This window comes from Cataglyphis hispanica, chromosome 1, assembly GCF_021464435.1.
Source record: "Cataglyphis hispanica isolate Lineage 1 chromosome 1, ULB_Chis1_1.0, whole genome shotgun sequence".
In the NCBI taxonomy this organism is placed as follows: Eukaryota; Metazoa; Arthropoda; class Insecta; order Hymenoptera; family Formicidae; genus Cataglyphis; species Cataglyphis hispanica.
This window is the reverse complement of record NC_065954.1, coordinates 19,812,941-19,839,823: the sequence shown is the minus strand read 5'-3', so window position 1 is coordinate 19,839,823 and position 26,883 is coordinate 19,812,941. Positions and strand designations below refer to the sequence as shown.

Genomic DNA, 26,883 nt, shown 5'->3' with positions numbered 1-26,883 from the left:
AGCTCGTTTAAAGTTCAACGTTAAATATATAACATATTTTTATATTTTACCTTCAACTTTACTTTTTGTGTATATGTGGGTGTTAAATTAAAGTTAAAAGGAATTTCAAAAATATCGATTACGTCATCTATTCTGCCAAGATCATGATTTAGAAGTATGATGCTCAAAACTGCGCGATATGCAATATGTTGATCTATTTCCTACTTACGTCATTTTTGTGCGGAATCTCTCGTATATCATTTGCCGCGTATACACAAGATATTCGCGGCTATACCGACATACGTGATACTCCGTTAAACAGCTGCGGAAAATATAAATTTCGCGTAGATATTAATCGTAACGTATATCATATTGACAAAACTGCGAAGCGCGGGCGAGCGGTCGGTGTAAATTATTCCGGCCGCGAGCGACGCAACATCGAAGAATAAACTATGTGACTCTGATCGCTCGATCTTGTACGTTTAACGCTGACATTATCGTCGGATAATTCGCACCGAAGTTCGCTCTGGGCGATCGAGACATCCCGAAAACGCATTCCGACGCGCCAGTGTGCGTGCGCGTGTCCGAGGCTCCGGACTTTGGAGCCGAAGCGCCATGTACAACGATTTACATTCGGAACACGTTTCCCATCGTCACATCATGGTCCATGAGAACGCCGTGTTCGCATCTTACCCAGATCAGAGACATCGCGGTCGATGGTTGGTGATAAGCCATATCGCAAGGAAGTAACGGTGCGCACGTCGTTAATGTGTTAACGCGATATTTGACGCGGTTGGATTTTTGATTTTGACTTTGCATACACGCCTTGTTAATGTCACGTTTTAAGATTCATGCCAACATCGAATGTCAGTTGGCTTCGACAAGCGAAAAAGATATGCATCTATTGGGAGCTGCATGTTTTAAGAGTCGTTTTTACAGCGGACTAAAAGACATAAGAAAATTAATTTCTTTTTAAAATTATTAGTTATAGAGATATATCTTTTGTATATATCTGTGTGGCAAAAAATATGTGCATATCAATCCCGAACGACTTTTGATTTTTCACTCCGTATGACGACGTGCACAAGATATTTATAATTACTGATAAATCTTTCGTGCATCTCGATTGCGCTCGATAATCGCACCGTTTTACTTTGTCAGAAATCGAAGTCCGCTTCGGTCCCGCGCTCTGTAATTTTTTTCGTATTGGCTCGATCTTTTTATTTTTTCTTTTTGTTTCAAGAGTCCCCCCGGACTCTTTCTGTTTGCCCGTCGTCATCGTCATTTCGCCTCGATCGGTAGCCATGTAAATGGCATGTCGAAGTTTTAATTCGCCGATTGCGCGCTCGATTTTACATTTCCGCTCGAGTGATCGATCCGCGACGGTCCCGAGCTGATTCCCCCCTTCCTCGATTCTCCCCCTTTCTCTCTCTCTTTCTCTCTTTCATCTGGCAAATACTCCGGGATCGGTACCCTCGAATCGTCTCCGTTCGCTCGGGATGCTCTGTAATTTACGGTTTTGGCTCATGCTCCCATCGAGGTGGAGTAATGACAGGTCGATGGGCTCCAGGCTACCATCTTTGCCGATTTCCGCTGTCCGGCCCCTTGTCTGCTTTACGTCGCTACTTTTGATATTACGATTCCTCGCGAATGCCGCACGGCGACGATCGATCCTGGGTTAGGCGATCTTGACGGGGGTTTCGAATTCTAGGAGACCACTGGTGAAGGTGACTTGCTGCCGTCGTCCTTGACGCTTCTGTCTGAATACAATCGGAGACAGTCGAAGGTACTTTGAGAATGATGTAGTATGTATTGCCGGAATTAAATCTCCAAGCATCTTCATTATCTTGTAGCAAGAATATCTAAGTTTCTACTATGCAAGTGTGATATTTAGCAACTGATTAATTTCAATCGTCGACAATTTGAGTCTATCATCAATTTTTGCGTAAAAAATTACAAACGAGTTATTGCTTCTTTAATAATATCGTTATCGTGTTAATTATAAAATGTAACACATTAATTTCTCGTGTCTATATTTCAAAGAAATGTCTCTAATAAATTAATGCGAAATGTGTGGTTTCTAGGAGAATTTTAACTTCTACTGCACAATTTTTACTATTTATAAAATGTATCAGTTTTTACGATTCGTACGAGTCGTAAAAAAAACTTTCATTTTCTCTCGGATAATAATGTGATTTTCAATCGTTTATTTCACTTGGAATTTCTGTTAGAAATTCCATGTTCGAGAAAGAGTTGTTCGCTTTTATACCTTGTCAAATAAATTGAACATTTCGGGAAAATCAAAGCCTATGATATAAAAAATGACAAATATATTTAATATTATCATCGGAGAATTATTAATATAATTAAAAATTGTTACATTTGTCATCGCATTGTGTTTAAAGAAATCTCGCCCGAAAGATTATCCACTTCGCAATAATCTCCCCGATAGTTTTCCGGTCACCGATCGCAGATCGTCAGAATCGTTTCGACTCGCTCGCCGACGCACAATTCGGTCGTAAATCTCGCGCTGCCACGACGGCGTGGAGGCGCGGTTTCGCGTTCCAAAGCTGCCTCTTCTTCCATCGCGGTATCCGTCGTAAAACGGTAGAATCGATGGTAGTTAGTCCTTGTAAAATCCTTGTTGATTCCGCCGGGTCGCTGCAACTGCTTCCGTTGTTACGACGCGGTTGTGACGCGCAAAATTGGCCTCCGCCGCGCGATACGCGCTCGTCGTTCGCCAACGTCGTTTCCCCTCGCCGCCGAGTTCTCTGATTTACCGTTTCCATATCCATGAAGACAATGTTCTCGACCGCGCTCCCTCGCGTGTAAGGTATTCCGAACCACGGAAACGACTGGGAAGCGCGGAAATTTTTGCTGGCGAATAGGATATGCAAATTCGCCAGCACGACTCGGAAGTTTTTGGTAGAAATGACACTTTTATATCAGAACATCTCATTATTTTAAGCGTACATTTACTAATATTTTTGAGCGAAGGTTATTTTAACACTATCATATTATCGCGCGATTCAAAGTATCTCGCAAGGAAATAATAAAGGAAATATAAAACATTACCGCACCGCGCGAATAGTTTACATGCTGAAAGACAAATCTTGTATGCTATAAATCATGATTCAGGGTTCCTACGATTCCGTGACGAGAGATATTCTGATAGTGAACCCGCTGCCAGGAGACACTATTGCAATATAAATCATGATTCTGAAAGTCTTGCGACTCGAGTCATAAAGCGATCGCGAATAACTGACATACCAAGATGCAAATCCGGAGCAGAGCTGTGAGGTCTCGATTTCTCATAGATCGCTCTCCCAACGTGACACTTGCGCGCTATAGATCATGATTCAGGAAGTCTTGCGACTCGGGCAAAGATATTCTGGTAACGAGCCGTAAAGTAGCACTCGACCGCAACAAGTTCGCCAGATGTGAAAGAGAATGCAAATCCGAAGCGAGGCACAAAAATCTCCTTAATTTCCGGTGGATCATTTCTACGGAGCGGTCCACTTTCGCGTCGTAGACGGGTGATTAGGAATTATCGACTCGAAGAAAATGCTTCCATAATGAATCATAAAGCAACGTTTGCTGACGGCGAGAATGCCTGTCAATGGCTCGAGGAAATGTAAATTCTAAGTGGATGCCCATACTTTTCGACTTTCCTACCGCCATCATAGATGATTGGAATTTAGCGACTCGAGAATCGTGACGTCTCTAATAAGCGATCGACAGAGTTTGCAGTTGGTTCATATCTCGACGGCACTTGATGTGTAAAATATGTGTGTTTAATAAATATTGTCAATAGCTATTATGAAATTCCATAGAAAAATTTCTTTTTCTATTCTCCTCTTATCTGAGAAATGTTAAACTTGAAGCACACGTTTATTGCACAATATCTTAGTTTTTTTTTAATAGATTATTCTTCATTAATATCATATAATTATCAGAATCTATATATATATATATATATATATATATATATATATATATATATATATATATATAATTTTCTTTAAGCCGATTGATATTTACATAAACAACGAGTAAAATCTTGTTGTGTCAAGCGATGCTACATTATTTCGAATAATTACAAAAGTAGCTAGAAAATACTCTCCATTAGAATCATGGCGTTAATCTAATCTTGTCATAACTGAGAGTTAGAACTGTGTCATTCACGGCGCTTCAACTTGTTAAAGATGTAACGGATTACTATCGAAGCGTGTATTTCGACGTCCGTTCCGGATAATCGCGTGTCTTCGTCCGACTTGCTTATGGTGACGAAATACCTAAGCAGTACACAAACGGTCTCTCTCTCTGCGCGAATAATACGGCCGAAGTACAGCTAATAGAGTTTCTCGAAGTGTATCGTCACGCGAGCTCTAACAAGCTTGAATTTCGGTTCAAATTTGTTCGACGAAACGAAAGTAAACAAAACGATAACATACACGCGTACATGGCCGCACGTGTCACCGGCGGCGTTCCCCTCAATGACAATTCTCGTATGCTTCGAGACAAATCTCCGAGATTTTTTTTTCGTGCATCGCGTGCGAACACGAGATACGATAGTACGAGATGTCGCGTTTTTCACCTCGCTGAAATTTATTCCGATTATAAATTTCGGCGCACGCGCTCTTCGTATTCCACGCCTTTGCGGAACCGCTGCAACGGGTAAATGCATCGCGGTGCGTACATACATATATCTCTACGTATCCGTCTCTCGTCCGAAGAAACCGGTTTCCCGTACGTTTTAATTTCACGCCGACATCGGCGCAATTCAGTTTACACGGATACTCCCCGTTTCCTAACGCGCGCGCATCTCTCTCGTGAGATTAACGCACGACCGCGCGCGTTTTCGTATCCTCGCAACGGACAAAGTATACCGCGCTACGTGTCGCATGAAATCTATAAGATCGTTACAAGATCGAGCTTTTACTGCGATAATTTTTTACGATTGTCTTGACGACGCGTCATCAATCCTTTGCAATTGCATATCTCTAAGTTAAGATCAAAGTGTAAATAACTATCAAGCTAATGTGTATATTGTGCAAATCGTGATCTCTGTCTGTTGTTTCAAAATATTATCTTCATTTCGATTATTCGCATATACTTCTGCGCGATCATATTAGGCATATCGAATTTTTTTTTTTTTTTTAATAAAATATAAATAATATTATTTAATTATTTTTCCATTATTTATTAAAATTGGTGTGTTAATAATCGCGAAAAGAGAGAAATTATGCAGGAGATTTATTTGTTGTCAAGTATCATTTTTACATCGATCGTTCTCGAAAGAAGAAGCTATAGATATATATGCATGCATACGTATATAGTATTACAGATTCTTTGTAAATGTAGCCTTTTTTTTCAAAGAGATCATACTTTTTATAAAAATTCAATCAGATTCAGTGCTTCGTATGTGAAATGGCTAAATCTTTTTCTAAAAAAGCTGCTTTTACAATGAACCTATGTCATATATACATAAGGATTATTTATTTTGATAGAATGTTAAGGTCAGCCATTTAATATCTCGATAAAGAATACTACGAGTTTCTATGCTTATTCACAGATTGCGTTGCCAAATTCGTACATTTTATAAAGAATTAAAACCGATAATTATCAAGTATCGTTAGGTATGATAATCATGGTGGAGTGTGAGGAACAATCGACTTCGTCCAAGAATGTCATTTTAATCATTCACAGATTACACGTTCGGAATTATATGCCGCGATATACGAGAAAAATAAGCTTTTTTTTCGTATAAAAATTATTGATAATTATATATGTTCACGTCTTATCCCAATAGTCGCGATCATTATCGTGGTTCTTCATGCTTCCATTTATAATTTTATTCAAACTATTCATTTTTTTATCGATTTTCACAAATTGCACTTTAAACGTTCTGCGACTGCACGTGCGCCGCGCGTGAGTTACGTTTAACGTCACTATAATTATTAAGAATCATTGTTTAGCGCGATTTATGTTTCTTATTTTGCTTAAGAAATAATCAAGCAACCGATCTTTTCGATTTTACGAAATTTTTTAATGAACTTTCATTCACTTGTGCCCGAATCTCTCATTTAAACGAACAACAGCTTTTTTAATAATGATAAGTTTCGTTTTGATGATTTCTCGATTAATGATGTTCACTACTTTTTCACTGATCGTCACACACTATTAAAGAAGAACAGTCCATCAATATTCATCACCGGTTGATCCAAAGAAGCACGATGATCCACGGTGAATCTCGTAGAAATCGGTAGCAAAAGTAGACTGCATATTCGATTGCGACCAAGACACGTTATCAAAGAACAAATCATCAAATTAAGAAATCATTATTCGACCTGTCAAAAATGTCCAAATTTCAGACATTTGCGAAGAAGCATTGCTAATCTCAACACAATCATATATAATTAACATGATTTTAATGTTTATGTCAGAATGTTAAATTAAACTATATATTGTCTTCAAATTGCGACAATGTTTTTCCATTCGAGCATCACTTTCGAGACACTTTGATACGTTCAATCAATTTAAATTTCTTTTTTCGCAAGAGTCTTCAATATTTAGAAACGATACTGCTTTATTGACAGAATAATGGGATCCAATCGTGTATTGGCCTAAATCATCTCTTTGCTCGATCCTCCTCACAAGAGCATCATATTTTCTTTCTTCTCAGCGACGTCCTTCGCATTTTCCGTTCTCTTCGATGTAGCGGATGTGTCCGACGGAGGACTCCCATTGAGATTTACATATTACTGCGCAGGTACCTCACTTGACGCCGATATCTCGATCTTTCGCTCTGTGACGTCGTTTTTGCACTACTTACACTATCATACGATACACTTTTGATGCACTGTTCGTCGTTTCAATTTTGCTCTCACGTCTTTGTCCTCGACGTTGTCACAACATATTACGCGATTTTATATTTTATAACCGTAAAATTATTTTAAAGCATTTTAGAGAGAGAAAGAAAGACTTTTATTGTATTAAATTATTGAAATTAATATCCAATTGACACTCGTATTTTATTATATCAGGATTCACCACCGCGCATGTATAGAAGATTTTTCATATTTAGATACAATTAAAGATACGATCATTATATAACATATTCATCGGCGATAAAAAAAGGTCTCGATTCTCGCGTCAACCTTTGAGAAGATATTTTTCGAAACGGACTTTGTCAGATTACCGCGAACCTGTCGGATGCCAAAGCATTTCGGAGCACCTATTCACAGAAGATGTCACCAAAATAATGATCGTCTCTTGCGGTTGCTGTCACATCTGGAGATAATCCAACTGTCAAAACCTAGCTTTCGTCGCGCTCGTTCGTCTTGTTACGGAACGCAGCTGATCGTCGCGCGCGAAACATCAACGCTCTTCTGCGAGCGTCCAAAGTACGATATGTCAAGTCCCAGTATCGTCATCACGTGGTACGCGATCGCGACATCTCCCTTCGATAAAAGGGTGTTTCACGCGGTTCGCCGCGCACGCACAAACGTCGATACGCGTATATATATGTATATATATATATATATATGTGTGTGTGTGTGTGTGTATATATATATATATATGTGTGTGTGTGTGTGTGTGTGTGTGTGTGTGTGTGTGTGTGTTTGTTGTGTGCGTTGTGTGTCGAATAAATTCGACACGTCAACTCACCTGCAGTATGTATCCTCGCGTATAATCCTCGTGGGTCCAACCGAAGGCAGCTAGGATACGTGTCACTTGCGCGGGGGGCAACTGGTTGAACAACTGATCGAGCAAGATCTTAAGGCGTATCGGCAGTGCGCGCGAGCCGTAGAGCACGAGAGATGCGACGTCAAACGCGGCCGTCGGCTCGACAGTCTCTGAAGCCGGTGGCCTCTCCTCCTTCTCCGCGACTTCACCACCACCACCGGCACAACCACCTCCACTACCACCGCCGCTGTTACGGTCCCCACCAGGAGTTCCGTTGCCACCACTAGCACTGTCACTGCCACCACTACCACCACCACCACCACCGCCGCCGCCGCCGCCGCCGCCGCCGCCTACCCCTCCTCCACCTCCTGTGCTACCATCCGCAAGTATCGTCGTCGTCGTCGGTGGCGTCGTCGTCGTCTCCGTCGTCGTTGTTGTCGTCGTCGTCGTCGCCGATGCCGGGTACTTCACCCTCCCTACGACGCTTTTATCCTCCCTACCAGTGGAACGAGGGCCGGAGACGACATCCCCACTACCAGTACCGCCACCGCCGAGCCGCTGTTGAGTCTGCTGCTGCTGCTGCTGCTGCTGCTGCTGTTGTTGGTGGTGGATGCTTGACAGTCGCGCCAGCGCTGAAATACAGGTAAGTGGAAAAGAGAGAGGTCAAAAAGGATTTTCTTTGCTGATAGCGTGCACACGCGCGTGCGAGCGCGTGTGTCGGTGGTGAACGTGGACAAACGTCCTCTGTCCCCACCCCTACTCTATTCCCCCTCGCGCGCCCCACCAGTGTCCTAAGCTCCGGATACTCCCACCCCCGCACACACACACACACACACACACACATATCTTTCTCCGTCACGTCTCTCTCTTTCCGGTCGACTATGTCGTTCGATTTCTCTCTTTCTCTGTCGCTCGGTCGTCCCCCTCGAGCGGACTCGCACGTCCCTCTTTCCCCGCTACTCTGTCCTTTTCTCTCTCTGATTCTGTCTCCGGCAACGTCGAGGCAACCTAGGGTCGCCGTGGCACCGAAGGAACTTACTTACCCCTACCCGTCTTCGCGACCGGACCTATCGTCCCCACTCTCCATCAACCCTACTACTAGCACTCTGCCGGCGTCATTCCTACTACTACTATCGTCGTAATACTACTACCATTGCCGGCGCCGTCGCCGTCAGTCCGGTACCACCACTAGTGCTGTGCCACCACTATGTACCGAGTATGTGAGGACGACTACACGACGAGAGTCGCGCGGCTTATCCCCTCCATCCGGATTTTCTCATGAGACTCCGGCATCCATCAACCTGCTGCTGCCGCCGTCGTCGTAACGTCTCGACTCGTACGAGGACCATCCGCACGCTACCGTCGCGGAGCGGCAGAGAAACAATATTATTCCAAGGTATTCCCTCGCACCACGCGATTTCGATCACTCGATTTCGCTAATGCGCATTTTGATATAAATAATTGATAGCTTTCCTCCAAATTTAATAAAAAGGCAAGGACCAGCTGTATCGATGTATTTTCTTATCATTACACAAGAGTAATGAAAATAAAAGAAAAAATGTTTGCAATAAATCCACTATTTTAAATAATTTATATTTCGTGCCAAAATTCTATTTATAATTTTATATGCCTTATGATATGTACGAAAAATATTTAATTATATATAAAATGCTAAATAAAAGCTTGAATTTTTTCACGAATCATTGACCGGGATTTAGATTCTGTTGAATAGATACGATATAATTCAGGATTTCATCACGTTTCATAATGTTTATGACATATATTTTCGTATAGAATTTAATTTGTTTGACTTGTATGAGATACTAAGCCCAAAGCAAGACACAATGCGCTTCTAAATATTATACATATATACATAGCAGAATACTATCGTTTTGCAGAATTTTTTATAGGCTACTTTGTTGTACATACAATCCGATCCGAATTGCACTTTGATATCCGAGGAGAAAGTTAGTATTGCGAAGGAACCAGACAGTCATAAGTAATTCGACGTAAGATGCGTTGTACGACCTTAATGAATTCAGCTCGACTGTAATTAGAAACTAATGTAATTGTAATACAGTTATCTTATTACTTGCAATCGGATAAAAAAAATATGCGTATTAAATACACAATGCGGTTGTACTATAGACAGTTCGAGAGTACCATTTGTTTAGAACAGTAGAATATATTATCAATTCCATCAATTCTTTTCTCAACAAAATCATTATAATGCGATTATTTATCGATGATCCGATTCTATTGGATCACGATTCCTTGCTATCGATAGAGCCCGCGCGTAAGAGCAACCGAGATATAATGTGCATTTTATATTATCTCTCCCTCTATCCCCCTCGCTTCCACCCTCTAAATTAATAATCGTAGCCCACGTTACGAACGTGGTGCAAGATCGGACGTACGATAAATCGCGTATAATAAGTCTCGGATAAACGTATGACAAATCGACGTCGTATCGTATCGTCGTGAAATCGATAAGGTCGGAGAGATTTATTGTTACCTTGAGTGCGCAACGTTCCCTAATGAAGCAAAAGCGGATCATCGGCCGCTCGTCACCTCCAATGCGCGCTCCGATATCGCGTTATAGTAATCGCGGCCGGGGATCGCGCTTAAAGAAAAATAAAAAAATCATCGACGCTTTCTTGGACGTCGACGAAGTAGTGTGCACATCGCACGCTCCGCCGTGCGGATGGGAACACCCATCCACAGAGACCGCGCGGACGCTTTCCCTCCTAGACCCGTCACGCTTTTCGCACCTGACGATTACTATCTCGGGACACGAAAGTTTATGGACCTCCTTATAGTCCCGCGGACTCAGCGTAGATCGTATCGCGAATATCGCGTACAGTGCGGTGTTTCGCACACGACGAAAACGTTAATCGCGCGCTAATACATCTTTTCCATCTATCTTTCCCCCCCCTCCTCCCCTCCCTCCCCGCCATCGACTTGAGTCCGGCACTTGCCAGACGGACGATCGAAAGTGTCCGTCAAACGAAACTCCTCGCGAGTGAATAAACGATAAGAGATTGAAGTAGCGCAATTACTTATTAATTTTTTTTATGGAGGACATTGCGATTGTTCTTTGAAATAAAAATCCGTAATGTATTTTATCTAATGTAACAAAATCTCCTTATTTCTAAATTTGTGATTTCAGTTGTAAAAAATTGATCTTTTCTTAGTAAAAATTTAATAGTTTCAACTATTTTCACGACCTATAAAATTTTAACCTTACATTAACGATAGGCCTGAATCAAAATTCTAGGAATAAAAAAAATTATCTTAAAATAGACAGGCTACATATTTTATATTAATTTGTTTTATTACAAATTTTATTACGATTCGGAAATAATTATTTTCCGCTATGACAAAGAAGGACTCGGGAACTGACAGAGATAATTTCGCATTGTCGTGTTAATGGGAAAATCGGTGGAACCATTCGTGATTTTTTTTTTGTGCAATCGATAAGATTGAAAGCGTGTGCGGCCTCGATCGGCCTTTACCCGCGTGATTGTCATTGTAGGTGCCACATTGAGGAAGGGAGGGGGGGGGAACTCGATCGTCCCCGCGAGCGGTCTCAGCCCTCACGGCATGGCTCAGCGTGGGATCAATAAAAATCACGGAGTCATCGCGATTGAGCGCCACTTGTCGATTAATGACTATCAGATTTTTCGATTTAATTAAATGGCAATGACGATCTTGCCACCTAAATGTCGACTTCGCCTCGCGATCGAGCCACGCTACATTTAGAATTAAAAATCATCGATTGCATAAAAATACAAAATTACAAAAACAATCCTCTCGTCGTTGCAAATGTGCGTTGAAAATCGCCAATGTTCTACTTTAAATAAAATCATTAATTAAAAACAGATCCGCATTTCAGTGTAATCGATAATCCCTATTTTGCGCGTACAAGATACCGCAGAAACACACCGCTAATTATAAACGTACATAATCGCGGAGAAAATACGCCGCCGAGAATGTTGAATATAAAAACAAATCGCGTCAGTCGGTGGCGTACGAAATCGCATTTCCCGCGGCAGTGATAAACAAAATAGAATTATCTACGGACCGTCGCTATTTACCCGATCCTTGTTTTATTTCCCCTGACAGGCGTACGTTGTTTTTTTGCGTAATACCCCGCGCCCGCGGTCGAAGCCAGAATCACAGGTATATGTGTGTCCGTTTGTATGTATACGTGGATGCGCGCGTGTGTCAACGAATTTTTCCGCGAGCATGTCCACGTATCGAGGGGACGGTAATCCGATATCCCAAACGACATCCCCGCGTGCGCTTGATTTGCGCGATATAAATGAAAATTAAACGAATCGCCCCGCGTTCGCTTTTGTTCGCGGCTAAATTAACGAGCCCGAAATATTTGCATCTTCACGATCATCGTATGTCATGTTGAGCTGCGTTTTATTTCACGAAAGATATAAAAAAAAAATTATTTTAAAAGCAATTTTTTTCTCTTCAAAAAAATTAAAATATTCGAAAAGCAGTTATATATTGTATATAACAAATATTATTATAATAATATTATCTTATATATAATTGCAAGATTATTACTTTTTGTATTTTTTTTTTTTTTCGTTTCTACTAAAAAGTTCTGAATTATGTGATTTGTGTATATTTTTCATATAAATATGTGACTCAAATCAGAAAGCGTTCTTCCGATTCTAATTCAAATAACAGAGCGGAAAAATGTACGAAAAATGGTTCGCGGGACGCTTTTTTAATCCTATCTCCGAAAGCGATACGATGAGCAAAGTCGAGGAATTATCCGTCGTTATTTGCTCCGTCTCTCTTTTTTCGCGCGTTATACTTTCATTTTTTCGTACCAATCTTAAAAACACGTTTTCAAACACGTTATCGATTCTAACAATTGATCAGACAGACTAGTTCGTTCCGTTAAGAAGATGAATAACGCAATCAATTACGTTTAACGACAAGGATTGTTCTTTCCGCACGATGGATATCAATATTGTGATCGTTGAGATACGCTCGCTCTTGAGTAAAATCTCTTCTCAGACAAACACGATTACATCGTCGATATGAATGCCTATGGTATTTTCCCGATTCCCCCCGGCAGATATCCTTCGACATTTTCGCAAACGGAAAGCTTACATTGCCACAAGTTTATCGACAGATTTTTTTTTTAACGAATGTACATCCCGCGGTGTTTACGGGGGCGGCTTTCGACCCTTTTCGAAAACTCGAAAGCCTGACGGCCCGGTCGATCCCGGGTGCGCTCGGCCACGGAATGGAGATTCGAGAGTTATACGTGTGTGTGTGTGTGTGTATATATATATATATATACATATGTATATAACCGCACGAGGACGCCCGTGGTGGGATGTAATATCAATACGCCGCGGAAGCTGGATAGTCGCGTCTGATTTTCCGAGCGCATCGGCACGTGGATAATGTTTTAATGGAGTTTGCGGAGTGCGAGGAAAGCAAGAGAGACAGAGAGAGAGAGAGAGAGAGAGAGAGGGGGGGGGGATACTTGGCCAGGGTTGAGGCCAAGGGTGAAGTCGGCACACGGTTTACATACCATTTACTCGCGCCCTGTAACCTCGCCAAGCGCTTGTTTACAATGCTGTACAAACGGCATCGCCGGATTGCGATGCCGATCCCATCATCAGCTCCTATCGTCGCAAATATCAAATAATTTTCGAGGACCCTCATTCCTAAAAATTCAATTATTCGAAAGAATAATTCTTCCATTTATGTTGTCATTTTTTTCATTTACTTTATCTAAACCATTCGTGAGACATTTTTAAATAAAAATGACTTGCTTTCGGCAAATTCGACTAGGACATCATTGACATAGCGAGTAAAGCTAACATCATTTCTCTGACGTGGATACGCTCGCAGAGAAAATTATATCATCAGATATGTACATAAAAATATTGCGCCGTGATACACGCGAGAGACGCCCTATCGCAAAATGTAATCAGTAAGCATCAGAAAGAGTAATGAAAATTTTTAATCATCGTTTTTGCTATGGAGCTTAATTAGAAATGGTTTCGTATGACCATAATTAGTTGCGCGAAGTTGTATGCGAAATTCACGCCAGGATGAGGCAGATTTCTAATTATACAGATTTACCGTCATACATGTATTTTTCGCGCTCTGCAATGAATAGAACAAGAAAATATAATCATTCTTATATTTTTCGGAAGACCAGAATTTAGGGGATTCAATAAAGCAATTCAATTTGGAGGCTCGTCATTCAGCCTGCGTTGATGCTGATTTTGATTTATGTGTGTGTGTGTGACCGCGTTTATAATGACACTTTCAATCCGACGCCAGTCGTCCATTTTGGCGGCGAGCAGCCGCGATTATACCGTTCACACAAAGTAAGCAAGAAGTCACTTATTACGTTGTTAGACAAATTACACGGATGGAGTTTGCGTAATCTCCGCACCGCGGACTTCCTTCGGCGACGCGAAACCTCTCCTTTGTCTTATCTACCTTCTCTCTATCATTGCCCATATCTTTCCGAGTATCTGTAAATCCTGGGCACGCAAAGGAGAGAAGAGTAAAGAGTAAGATGCTACGTTTCGAACAATCCGATTGAAATTTTTTCTTTTTTTTTTTTTAATAGTGAGATGAGATTAAATAAAAAGATCTTGTGAGGTTTATTTATCTATAAAAAAAAAAAAATATCAATGCCGAAGTATTTTTGACGATCTGTCGTTTTGTGTTCGCAAAGTTTGGAATTCGTGATTCGACAACTGACCCATCTGCTGAAGACATAATCGAATATCGAGTTTCGCTTACGCACCGATGCTCTCAAATTGCCTTTTCGTCCTCGCGTGAGACTTTATGTCTTCTGCCGCGCCATTTCGCAATGCCTCGCTGGAACAAGACGTCGGTTATTACGTAAAAGTTGGCTCATAGTCAGCCCTGACACGATCCTCGCGCAACAGAGATCGATCGTGCTACCCGATCGCCGCTTTACGGAAAGTTAACCAATACCGGCATGCCGAAAGAACCCCCCACGAAAGACCGTGGCGACGAATAGGCGGACGACACCGTTGTCCTGCGCAATCGTTCGCACAAACGATGTGTAAAAGACGCCGATGCACGACAAGAGTCCGACCCTTGTTCTGATTGTGAGATAAATAAAGACCAGGTGTCCGGTAAAAAAATCGTTCTCTTCTACTTCAGTCTTGTAAACTCATGTTGCGTGCTTTCTGTCAATCCAGCCAATGATTGTTCTTATACTTCCTTCTTCAATTTCTCAGTTTACTTAATTCAAATTGTAAAACAAAATGCACATCCTGTTATGCAAATGTACTACCGGTGTTGAATATCGAATGCAATTCCGTACGAGCGACGTGCTAAAAGTAAATTAAATAAACGATTGATAACTATATGTATAATTATGACGATTCTCATATGATATATTGTATCTCAAAAGAATTAATACTTCAGTGTTATCATGTATTTTTAAATATTTTACACACCTGCTACCTCTTAACATTGTTCGAGGTATGTTGCGACAAGGCTATTATTGAGAAAAGAAGAAAAGAAGCCGTTAATTATCAAAACTATCATTTGTTACCGAACGTAGGGCGATTACACTCTCAGCATGGGACACTTGATGGATTTTTTGACGTTCCCGATCGCATTGTTAGCTTCCTTTTTCGCGCATCTTCGTAATCGTTTTTACAAACTCTATTTTTCATCGTACACGAATTGGGGTCGCATCGATAATAGATGCATATATTATTAAATCCATTTAAAAAGATTAATTTATATTTAGGCTCCTAATTAACCTGCTAATATAAAATCTGTAAAACGATTTTTTAACAACAACTAGAAGGATTTTCTCGCTTTAAAGTGTCATTGATTGATGTGTCCGATGTACAAATGTCTCGGACTTCCGCTCGTGAAAATTTGCTCAACAATTCTTCGAAAAGGATTTTTGCACGTGCCGAAGACATCCAATCATGATTTGTTGCATTGCTGATTGATTTTTCTCTTCATCACTCGTAGAAGAGTCTGCGACAGGTTTTCTTTAGTTATGCCAACGATATTTCACGAAATCCTTCTTTCGTGTTTTCATGGTGTTCCCTTCCGTGGAGTATATTTTCCCTCGGGCGTTTGAACAGCGCAGACAATACGGTCCCGACTCTTGCTGAAAACGCGTCACGCCCTGCGAATGAAAGCCGTGCCGTGCAAGCGTTTCACGGACCTGATTGTCCGATTCTGAAAGATCGCCTATCGACTTGTCTGACTGCGATGCCAGTTTGATATATAGAGTATGTATGGGCAACAATTCAGACGAAAGAATTTGCGATTGTTATTTGAAAACAAAGTTATATTCTTAAAAGAAAACGAGATATATATATTAATTAATGCATAATTTAATTTCTTTTTTTTTTTTAAATAATTATGTCACACAAAGAATTGAAAAATATCAATTTTTGCCAGATGCCACTTATATTTAATCTTGAGTATCAACTTGCGACAACAAATCAGATTTCATGTAAATTCTCAATAAGAAAAGATTTAAAGAAAATAACAGATTTTTGATTTTTCTGGAGAACTTCGTATAATACAATTAAAAGACTCTATATAATACAATTTGATAGATTCATTGTTCTTTTTGCATTCCGTTTATAACATCGATAATTCGATCAAATACTCTTATGCCCATAGGATTTTCACGCCGCTGTTTTTTTTTTCGCAAGCGCATATTGTTGGTGCAACGAATCCGCGAGGTCCCTGTAGACCCAGCGCGATTACAATCGGTTTTTCGCACCTCTGTATTTTTGCGCAACGTTCGACGGATAGCAGGGCGATTTCCGGCTACTCCCGAGGACGATCGTTCAGGTAGTTCGCGGAAAAATTCGCCGAAAAAAAAAGCGGCAGGAAAAACCGCCACTGCTGGCTTTCGTTTGGGAGAGGGGAAAGTGGGGATGGCTGTTCGCGAAATCCGGAATTATTTTTGCGCGTCGACACGCGCTGCGCTACGAAGGGGCTAATTCTTTAATGGACGCGTGAGCGTGCGTAAAAAATAATTTTCGATCTTGCGAACTTTTGAATATAGAAATGTGATAGTTGTAACCGTTGCAATTCTTCGTGCATTTTTAGTAAACTATAATAATTTTAATATGAAAAATATTCTTTTTTACATAACATTTACAATACAGTGTACAGCAATATTCTGTCTGCACATGCACGATTATAACAATTAAAATTTCACATTTCTACGGTCAAAGCGGAAAACTTTTGCACGGTTTGCCGAGTTCGGTTCGGTTCGACGTCAGGTGTAAAATCATCTCTTCGCAAATCATGCCTAGTTCGTTGCGCAAGGTGGTCGCAACTTCGACACGAGTTGATCATTAATTTTACAGCCGGATTATACACGGAGCATCATCGGAATAGAGAAATAAATCGGAGATACTTTGTCCGAACGTTCTATTCTATTCTCGCCGTCTTCTCGTAAACTATAAATCGGAGAAAACGATCAATTAAAAACATAAACATTACCGAATCGCGATAATGTTAATGCCAATATATAAATAATATAATATTGTTAAAAAAAAAAAATGCTGATTCGCTTTCAAAAATTTGCGCTCACCGACATTGCGATCGATTTCATCGATACTCGATGATATTGTTGATAAGTATGAGTAGCGTCGAAATATTTTCTCTCTCTCTCTCTCTCTCTCTCTCTATCTATCTATCTATCGTAAAGAAGCAGCGCTAATTTACGAATGATGAAAATCTAGGCTCGAAAATCTGTCTGCGATTTGGAAAGCGTGCCGACGATGAATCTTTAAAAAGAGAGGACGTTGTGGCGGGCAGAGCGCGGGAAAGACAATGTATCGCGCTGCGCCGCGCCTGCCGATGCAGGTATATAGCCCCGCGGCTTTATATATCGGGGCCCCTCTTTCTCATCGCCGGAAAGCCGACGATTAGGCCAGTTTTGAAACGTAATATAGCCGCCGTCACGAGGCCATTTGTCTTGCCGCGCGTTGGTGGACGTCGCGCTGCGGGATATATATATTCTGTCTCGAGGAGCGAATAAGAGCGAGAAAGAGGGAGGGAGAGCGAGAGGGAGCCGCAAAATAATTGTTCGCTCGATGAGATGAGGGGCCTTACACACTCGGGTCCTACGAACGACCCAGAGCGACCCAATTCGACGTACTTTTGTGATCCAAATGGGATGAGTCAACGATTGATGCTTGTGCCGGCCATTGGCTCCTATCAATTTTGCCGCCTGTCGATGGCTTTTTCGTTCTTTGGCCTCCGTCCGCCTCTCGAAATCGTCTTCCCTTGGAAGAAGTCGTCTTTGCTTTTTTATCACGCCGGATCGTGTTCTTTCAGTGAGTCTGCAAACGGCATCTTTTTGTGATCGCGAACGACGACTTGCGTTTCATGCGTCGTAGATATGTCTTTTAAAACCGTGTAAGCGAATAAATTGGAATGTATCTTGTAAAGGATCTTTATCGAAATAGTATCCGAAACTTGAATCTTTTAAAGAGATTAAAGAGTAATATGATATATAGCAATTAATAAGTTTAATAATTTTTCTAACATTTTTCTGCTTAATTTTTTTAATAAAAATGAATTATCTAGCGCTATTAAAAATATTCTTTTCTAAATGTCGTCGCGATTATTACAAATAATTTACGGATTTCGACGAGTGCAGTTCAACAAGTGCCGTACGCGAACGCCAATGGAATTCATCGATTCATCACATATCGACGGTTTTTGCTCCTCCGGGCTTCTGCTTTCATTTCATTCCTCCCTCCCTCCCTCCCTCCCACCCTCCCTTCCTTCGTTTTGCTCGTTGTTCTCCTCGCGATCGGTCGATCGGTTTTTTTGCTTCGCGGCTTCGTCGTCCACTTCTTCTTCCTGTTCTTCTCATCCTCGCGAGAATCCCGTGAGATACGAAGGATTAAAAACCACGAATGTATATCACAGACTGGTTTCCCGAAAAGCGAGCCAATCAATGGCGTGGACGATTTGACTCGGTTCGAGTTCCATTTAAACAACGCGCGGATCAAACCACACGTTACCACACTCGAACGGAGAGGCGACCGAAGATATACGATGAGATAAAGAAAAGAAAAAAAAAAAGAGAAATAGAGGCAAGGTTGTCGGACAAACGCGAGACGAACTGTCCTGTGTCGTGCGAGTCCTGCGTCGCGAGAAGGATCTCTCGGCTTTGATGTGACCGCCATCGGGCTCCTCCTCACCACCCCCGAGCAACGACGAGAAATCAACCATGCGAGATGGCCATTTGACATTTTCACTACGGGGGACGAACTATGATAATAATAGGTTTAACTCGGTCCTGGTCAGAGCCCCCGCGCGTCTTCGTCCGCGTGAAATTGTCTGGAAACCGGCCCCGGTTCTATGTCCCCGTGGTCGATTTTTCCGGATCTACGATCTCGACGTAGATGTGGACCGATCGCGGGATTAGCCGGGCAAACGTTAAACGGATTCTTCCAGTGCAATCTAGCAAAAACAGAAGCCAATCTCTTGTACCGTAAGAAGACAAATCGAGTTGACTCGGCAGGTAAAACTTTGCCAGTACGATACTCGCTACGGTATTTATTGGTTTTTATTGATGCAGAAGATTTCACTTCTTGCCGCGCAGCATCTTTCTAAATGTATCAAAAATGCGGACAGCCTAAAAATTGGGGATATAAAGCGCAATTTGAAATAATTTTCTTTTCACAAACTCTCCCTTTTCTTTTCACTCGACATCATTTCCGAAGCTACGATAATTTGAAAGAATATTAGCCTACATTGCTGGTTTAAGGTAAAGCTTGCGAGGTGACCTGTGTGTTAGTATAGTTTTAAGCCGCTTCAATGCTCAAAGATTGAGATAAATAAATGTTGTCTTTCAGCAATTCTCGAAAGTATAAAATCGCTGCCTAAGATCGCAACCGTAACGAGACTCGCGTTCTCCTGTCAATTGTCGGACCGCGTGGCATAAAAACGATAAGTGCCGCCGCGTTCTATCGATCGAAGCGGCTTGCGCGCGTGCGGCAATTAATATCTATTATAGCGGCGGAAGTGAGAGGAGCGGCGTGTGATCGCGCCGGGGAAGGACGAGAGCGCGGATGACGTGCCAATGACGTCACTGCCGGTCAACTACAAGTATTTCGCATTAGCCGGCGTTCCTCCCCCGCTGGGGCGGTCCCGGCTAATTAATTGGGTTAAAAAGACGTTAGGCGAATTGATCGGTCCATTCAAAGGCGGACGCGGTGCAGCATCGACGTGTGCGCGCCGAGATAAAGTTATTATTCGCTCGTATCAATTTGATACGCCTGCGCGATCGCGTGCCGATGCGCTATATCCGCCTTATCGTTTCAATTTGCTCTCTCGCGTAGATCGGGACCGTTCATGGGAAAAACAGTCGTTCGAGCCGCTCTTTCTCACAATAACTTTCGTCTCTGTCTCGTGCTGTGCGTCTCGATTTTTTTTATTAGCTCTCTATTCGGCAAGATATGGGCAAAAATACGCAGATCGTTCCCTAGTGTGTGAAAGCAAACAGAGGCTACGAACCTCTCGAAAGATTTATGGGGAGCTTAATTGATGAACCGTTTAATTTTCATCTATCGATTAAGAGAGTGTCTGGTTGTATTGTATAATGTAAACATTACAATATAATGTATGATTGATAATTATAAAAATATACTTCAGATTTATATTTAAGATTTAATAGAATTAACGAGATATTGAAATTTATTTTGCAAATCATTTCTCTCGCGTTATAATATAGCTACATATACTTCTATGATTATCCATTATTTATTTTTTATTCCGATCAATCGGTCTCTAAAACTTGACAGCGAAAAGAATTATGTAAAATAAGTTTAAAATCCGGAAATAATATCTTTGTAGATAAACTTTCGGATTACATCGCTTTGTAATGCCTTCTTTGAGATTCTTTCGCGCGAGTAACGAGCTAGCGAAATGGACAAAAGAATTATTGCATCCTTGCGGAAAATCGTTTATGTGCGAGGAAAGCTGGCGTAGCGCAATCACGAGTTTACGTGAAAGGCCCCCCACATGCCCCGGACAATCGGGGCCTGTTATGAATTTTAGAAAACACTGTGTCGCCCCCGCAAAAGGCCCCCGACAGCCTTTTGTTCGCCTGTCACCGAATACTCTGGAGATCCCTAGGGAGTCCTAGAGAAGATCGAATCACTTCGCGTAGCACCATCTTCGTTCTCTATCATCTTTTTGTCTCCGTGTCATCGCCGCTGTATCCCTGATTCGAAACCAGGGAGAAAACTCGGATCTTATGTACATTTTGCTTTTGTATATAGTATTTTTTAGATTTACGACTGGGAGACGTAAAGATTCGCCATAAAAAATTGACAGCGAATTAATTAATCGCGATACAATCGCCAACCGGAAAAGAGTATGTTCAATGGCACCTCCGGCCTCTGATTGTCGCCGCCCGAGAAGGAGATTCGCAGGATGACGCGCGTCTCGTTCGCGAGTTCTCGAGGGACAGGAGGGACGTGGATATAAAGACCTTAACGCATAATGCGACGCCTGTGGGTTAGCATTGACAGGAAAGGGCCGTGTCATCCCAGCCATGATACACCCCATTGTGCGGCCAAAGGACTTTCTGGAGACTGCATTATCGTTCCTATATCTTTTTATTAGACCGCTAGTCCTGATTTCTCTTCTCTCCACCGGCCCCTGTTTCTCGCCGTACCAAGAGACGATGCTGCTGCTGCTGGGTACACACACTCGGTATACCATACATATAGGCGCGCCGCGATGCGTCAGCAAGAAATGGGAGCTGCATCTCCTCTCCCGATCGAGACTTCCTTTCGAAACTCGGCGCTCACTGCGTGAGCGTAATTAATTTCGTCGGCTCGGGTGGCGAGAATAGGAATCGATATCGGAGATCATCGGCAAATGACGCGATTTCAAGTTGAATATAATCGATCTTCTTTTCAACGGAATAGGATATGTGATGCTGATACGTTCGAAATGGAATAATGAATTAGTGACAATCACGAGGCGATATTCACTTTGTATATTTTCCTTAACAACAATTTAATCAGAAACCGTCTATATTCTGAAAATTCCGCAAAGTGTGGAAACTTTGATCTACTATCTATAATACTTTGTTACAACATGTAAACGAAATTATATACTCGTCTATCAATCTCAAGTTTGTTTCTCGAACGTTGAATTTTGTTCGAGTGGACGGACGCGCGATGAAAGCGACTGGATCGATATTCAATTTTCGCTGAAGCTGCAAACAAACTTCTTTTATGTCAATCAACTTTAAGTAATTATAGCCAATATAAAAAATATCATCGGCATCATTATCGCGCAGCCGCGTGAGAATTATGCTGTTGCATACGAGGGGAATACGCGCATTGACGACATTACACGCCAGCATTATTCGCGCCGACGTGTAATGTTGACGAGACGCGAAGCCGATCGCCGAACGACTTTTAGCCAGAGAGATTAGGCGCTCATCGCAAAGTTGCCGAGTTGATGATGCGGCGCGCGATCTGCAATTACGGCGAGGAGAATCCGGCAATTACCGGCCGCGCCGAGTCGAGTGCAAAGGTGACACGCTAACGTGCGGAGTGATTGATTTTAGCGAAAACGCGAATCAGGGAGCAATTTGTCAAACCGTCGACGTTCCATCTCTCGCAACACGGCCACGCAGCGTGAAGATACCGATCTCCTTACTCCGAGTCGTACGTGAGCGCGTTCGACTCCTTCACCATCGATACCGCACCGCGTCCACGCCGCCGGCGATATGCGCATATCGCGCGACTTTCGAGCGAGCGCGAATGGACAATGCATTTACAGCACGGGACGTGGCCGTCGCTCGCTTCTCGGTCGCTCGATTTCGCACGTGGGAACGCGCGGGAAAGGTCGACCGGATCTCGAAGACAGAACACGGGTCTCCCTATCCGCGGATCGACAATGCGCGAAAGGCGAATAAAAGAAAGAAAGGTGCGCGCCCCCGTATCCAAGCGAAGCGCCTTTCCATAACTATCGACGGCCGGCGCGTTCCTTCGACTATTATCTCGCCGTTGCTGCGAGATAGAAAGGCTGATTTTGACGCGAAATCGTACCTATTGGCGTATCACTTGGCACGAGCAAGGGAAACACCCTGCCTACAAAAGCCGCGCGGCGCTTCGAATGTGTGTTTGGATTTCACGGCGCGAGGGGTGTGCCACGAGAGAAGGAGAGGATCGTTTCTTTTTCTAGCGTGGGATGAGAAAGCGCGACTTGTAGTGACGTGATTAGATTGTGAAAGAACGATTCTACGCAAAGGCACTTTTGCATAAATACAGAAGGATTAGAATACATTTTTTTTTCTTTCATTTTCATAAATTCTATAAAAAAAAAAAAAAATTAATTTTCTTGTTCGATTTTAAATTTAAGAAGAAAGATATGAAAACGCGGGCGATGATAGTTTAATAAAAAAATATTTTCATAAACATTAAAGTTAAGAATTATCTGCGAATCGCGTTAATGAAATTTTACGGGGCCGCCGACGTATAATGAAAGCTCACGCCGTTAATCGCGCCGTGTAACAAACGCTCACGCGGCACGCATACGTCAGTCCGGGATCGTTATCTGGTCTCGTCGCCCCGGTGTCAAGAAGTTAGCCCTCTCGATGGGGGTTGTCGAAAGAGAAAGGAACACAAAAAAGGTAGGGGCGGTTAACTCTCCGTCGATGTTTTCACTCCCTCCTATTCCGCGCCGGAACACCCCCCGTTGTCTCATCGGCGCTTCCCCCTCTAACCTCCTCCCCCGCCGATCCCGCTATCTCGTGTCCCGGACTTTATTAAAAGACACGCTCCGAAAGAGAGAACGGTCGCTCGCTCGCTTGCGTGGGACTCTTGATTGGATTTTACGATCTCGGCAGCTAATACACCGGCGGTTTCCTTCGCGTCGAGTTGTTCGCGCGACGAGGAGCGAGATCGATCGTAAATGAAACGCTTCTTCGCTTCTCTTTGGCCGGTTTTACAAGCTCGTTGCTTCAATATCGATCCGATCGCGCGCATAGCGATGATTAAGACGCGAGAAACGCACGAATCGATGTATTCGATAATAAATCGAAAGCATTTTTACAAGTTCCACGCTTAAATCAAAGAAGGCCCGAATTAAATTAGTACAAATTAAACTGTTCTATCTCGAGTTACATTATGATTTATATTATTTGTGTGCAAAAAGTTGAATAATAAATATTCTACATATGATTAAAAGTCATGTTGCTAAAGGAGAACGTGTCACGACGAAGACAACAATAATCGTATTCTTTCGTTCGGTAAGAATTATCGTCCGGATACGAGACAATCTCTGAAACACACGACAAGAGAACGTGGGGAATAATCGGATGATGGAGAGGTTGATTTTTAACATGTAACACATAGTCGCGTGTGGCCTGTTGAGGCGATAATTAATGGCGTACATCGTCGCGGGCATAAATATCGCTTATTATTACGGACCGAGATATGCGGCCTCGGAGCGCGGGCCCAAGTGGCGGTGTCACATTTGAATAACACGCCCGCGAACTAGTGCATAAATTTCTAATTACAAGAAGGCGAATACTCGTTGCGTTCATTCGCGACAACGGTGGGCTAAGCCCCTTACGATCGTACGATATAAAACGTCGCTTCGAGAATGTATAACGTTGCTACAAAACTCATTTTCGCCGAATTATTCGTCAGAAAATTATGCCTCTTAGAAGGAACTCTTCTAAATCAAAGAGGAGTTACTATTGACGTTAATATCGCTTCTTAGAAATTTTTCAACAATGTATTTATACGTAAAATTGAATATTCGTATACTTTTTCGCAAAATATCTAATAAAACACATGTCCTCGAAATAAAGAATGTTCATTGTTGAGAGCGTAGGCTTTATCGAAATAACGATGGTATTGTGAAGAATACGCGCATTATTAAGGCTATGCTGCTGATAGATGCGATGGCGATAGCGGCGATAAGAATTTTCATCAAGATTAATTAAGATCGGGACGCAGTTATCGTAATTACTTGCGATCCGATCTCTCCAGTGTATATCTAATTATCGAGCTTAATCTCGGTTGATCACACACTCTGCGCAACAATGCGAAGTCGAGTGATGTAAACGATCTTATTAGTATTCTCGATGCGCGTCGACGAATGACGGCGCACGATACGATATAAAAACAAAGTATGATATATCAGTAATAATAGCGTGCATTGATAATTATATCGTCTAATAATATGCCTTCCCATTAACGGCGCAAATGTAAAATTGGAACATGTGAAACGTTCTCAAGAAATTCTCGCTCGATGTTTACATTGAATATTAGAAATATGATCGTTCGATTTTAAGTTACTTGGCGAGTTTAATTTATCTAATTAAATTAAGTCACTTTGAATAAAAATCATATAAATAATTCTTTTTTCTAACTCGATTTATGATATCAATTTTATAATATGTAAATATTTAATATTTTGTTTTTATATTAATTGATACGTTGCTTAAGCTATAACTTTAGCCCGACATACATAAATTACGTTCATTGATATTTTTACAGAATTAATGTTTACTGTTACCTGGATAAGAAAATATTTCCGCAACCGGCTTTTAATTTGTTAATTGATAAACATAAATGTCTATAAAACTCGATGGCAACACGGTAAGTATCAATTCATGCGAAATACATCAGCATAAACAAAGTTTTCGCTTCATTATCGCGTATGACGACCGTATCAAGTGGCATAGAAGGAAAAACGCAAAATTGATTTCGCAAAATGGACAGGTAGCGTTGGTCGCGCAGCGCATAATCACTTTATTTATTAAAGCACGCCTTTACTTTACGAGGGCAGGTTACACAACCCCATAAATAGCGTATCTTATGGAACCTGAAAAAACCCTCGGTGACACTAAAATCCGTAGTTTACACCCGTAACCAACATTTACGGTCTCTTTGATCGCGGCCGCCATTGACGTCTCTGTCATCCCAATTAGGACGTAGTAAAGTCTCCCCTTTTTTTGTCGGACGTCGTTTTAGGGTTGAATGTGACGGAGGTTTTCGTCGGTAATATCTTCCGCAAAGGGACATGGCACGAATATGCTGTAGAAAAAAAAAAAAAAAAAGAGAAACCGGTTGTTTCTCCGAGAAGGACAATATGGGTATAATCAAACGAACCACACCGATGTAATCGTGTCTCCGCTGAGAGATATCGATTATATGGCGTCTCTTAAGTGCATTCCTGAAAAACGTTTTCCTAAGATAGATGTTGACATGTACAGAATTTCTTTTAATAAAAAAAGAGATTGTCTAAAGTCACGAAAATCTTAACCATTCTATGAATGAGGATGTCCGGATAAATCGGATTTGTTTTTAATTATATAGATAAAATTCGTTTCCGCATCTGAAAGACAATGTAAAGAGCGCATTAGCATTTAAGCGATGCACTTAAAAAAGCCATTTCCGAGAAACGCGTTTCTCACGCGAAGAGAATCGTTGTGTAGCAACGAAAATCGCACAATCGCGTTTCAAAACATCAGAATTTAATTGCGCACGTGCGTTAGATTCAGAGATCGAATCTTGCTTCAATTCTTCGACAATTTAAGGTAGACACGCGATGGGGTGACTTTCACTTTCAAACGGTATATGGCCTGGCGATCGTGGCATGCTCTGGTGCGTTAATTGTATTATTAATTACGGTAAGAGAGCCGCGAGCGTAAGGCGTAAGCGACCGATGCGCGCATAATTAAAACTGCATTTTGCCGTCGTTCGCTTCTCTCTCTCTCTCTCTCTCTCTCTTTCTTTCTTTCTATCTCGCTCCCGCCATGCCGTTGTTGATCGCGTTCGCGGCGATCGTTTCCTGTCGTTGCCGACGTACGTGTTGTACGTCAGCGTCGTGCTATACGCAGTCATCGGTGATTTTCCGGCGATGGAACGGCAACGTGCAACACAAGAACGAATCGCGTCTCACCGCGGGGGATCCCACGGAAAACAAGATCTCATCAAGATAGCTGGATATGCTCGCACTCTGTTGCACCGACCTGACGTACTGGCCTCTGCAACTGCCATGCACCATTAACCGAGATCCAGCTCGAGAGACACCTCGTATATATGAAAAGAGAAAGAGAGACAGAGAGAAAGCGAGAAGACAAGAAAGGACGGAGGGAGAAGATATGCAGCTAGTCACGTTGTAGCACGTCGAGCTATC

The 26,883-nt window shown here is 42.0% G+C and overlaps 1 protein-coding gene and 1 long non-coding RNA gene across 5 annotated transcripts in view; one reads left to right on the top strand and one right to left on the bottom strand.

Moving 5' to 3' along the window:
- The window catches only part of LOC126852535 (uncharacterized), a 259,632-nt gene that overhangs the window by 692 nt on the left and 232,057 nt on the right, over nucleotides 1–26,883 (top strand). Inside the window, exon 1 of one of the 2 annotated variants that reach the window (XR_007687841.1) lies at nucleotides 8,167–8,311. The exons of the other annotated variant lie outside the window; for it this stretch is intronic. This is a non-coding gene — a long non-coding RNA (uncharacterized LOC126852535). Of the gene's footprint in view, nucleotides 1–8,166; nucleotides 8,312–26,883 lie in introns of those variants that run through there. 2 annotated transcript variants of the gene reach the window in all.
- LOC126851965 (uncharacterized) overlaps nucleotides 1–26,883 on the bottom strand; it is a 226,900-nt gene that overhangs the window by 10,200 nt on the left and 189,817 nt on the right. For all 3 annotated transcript variants that reach the window (XM_050596370.1, XM_050596388.1, XM_050596379.1), the window contains one exon: nucleotides 7,651–8,300. In XM_050596370.1, coding sequence (XP_050452327.1) covers nucleotides 7,651–8,300 — 650 coding nt within the window. The remainder of the gene's footprint in view (nucleotides 1–7,650; nucleotides 8,301–26,883) is intronic.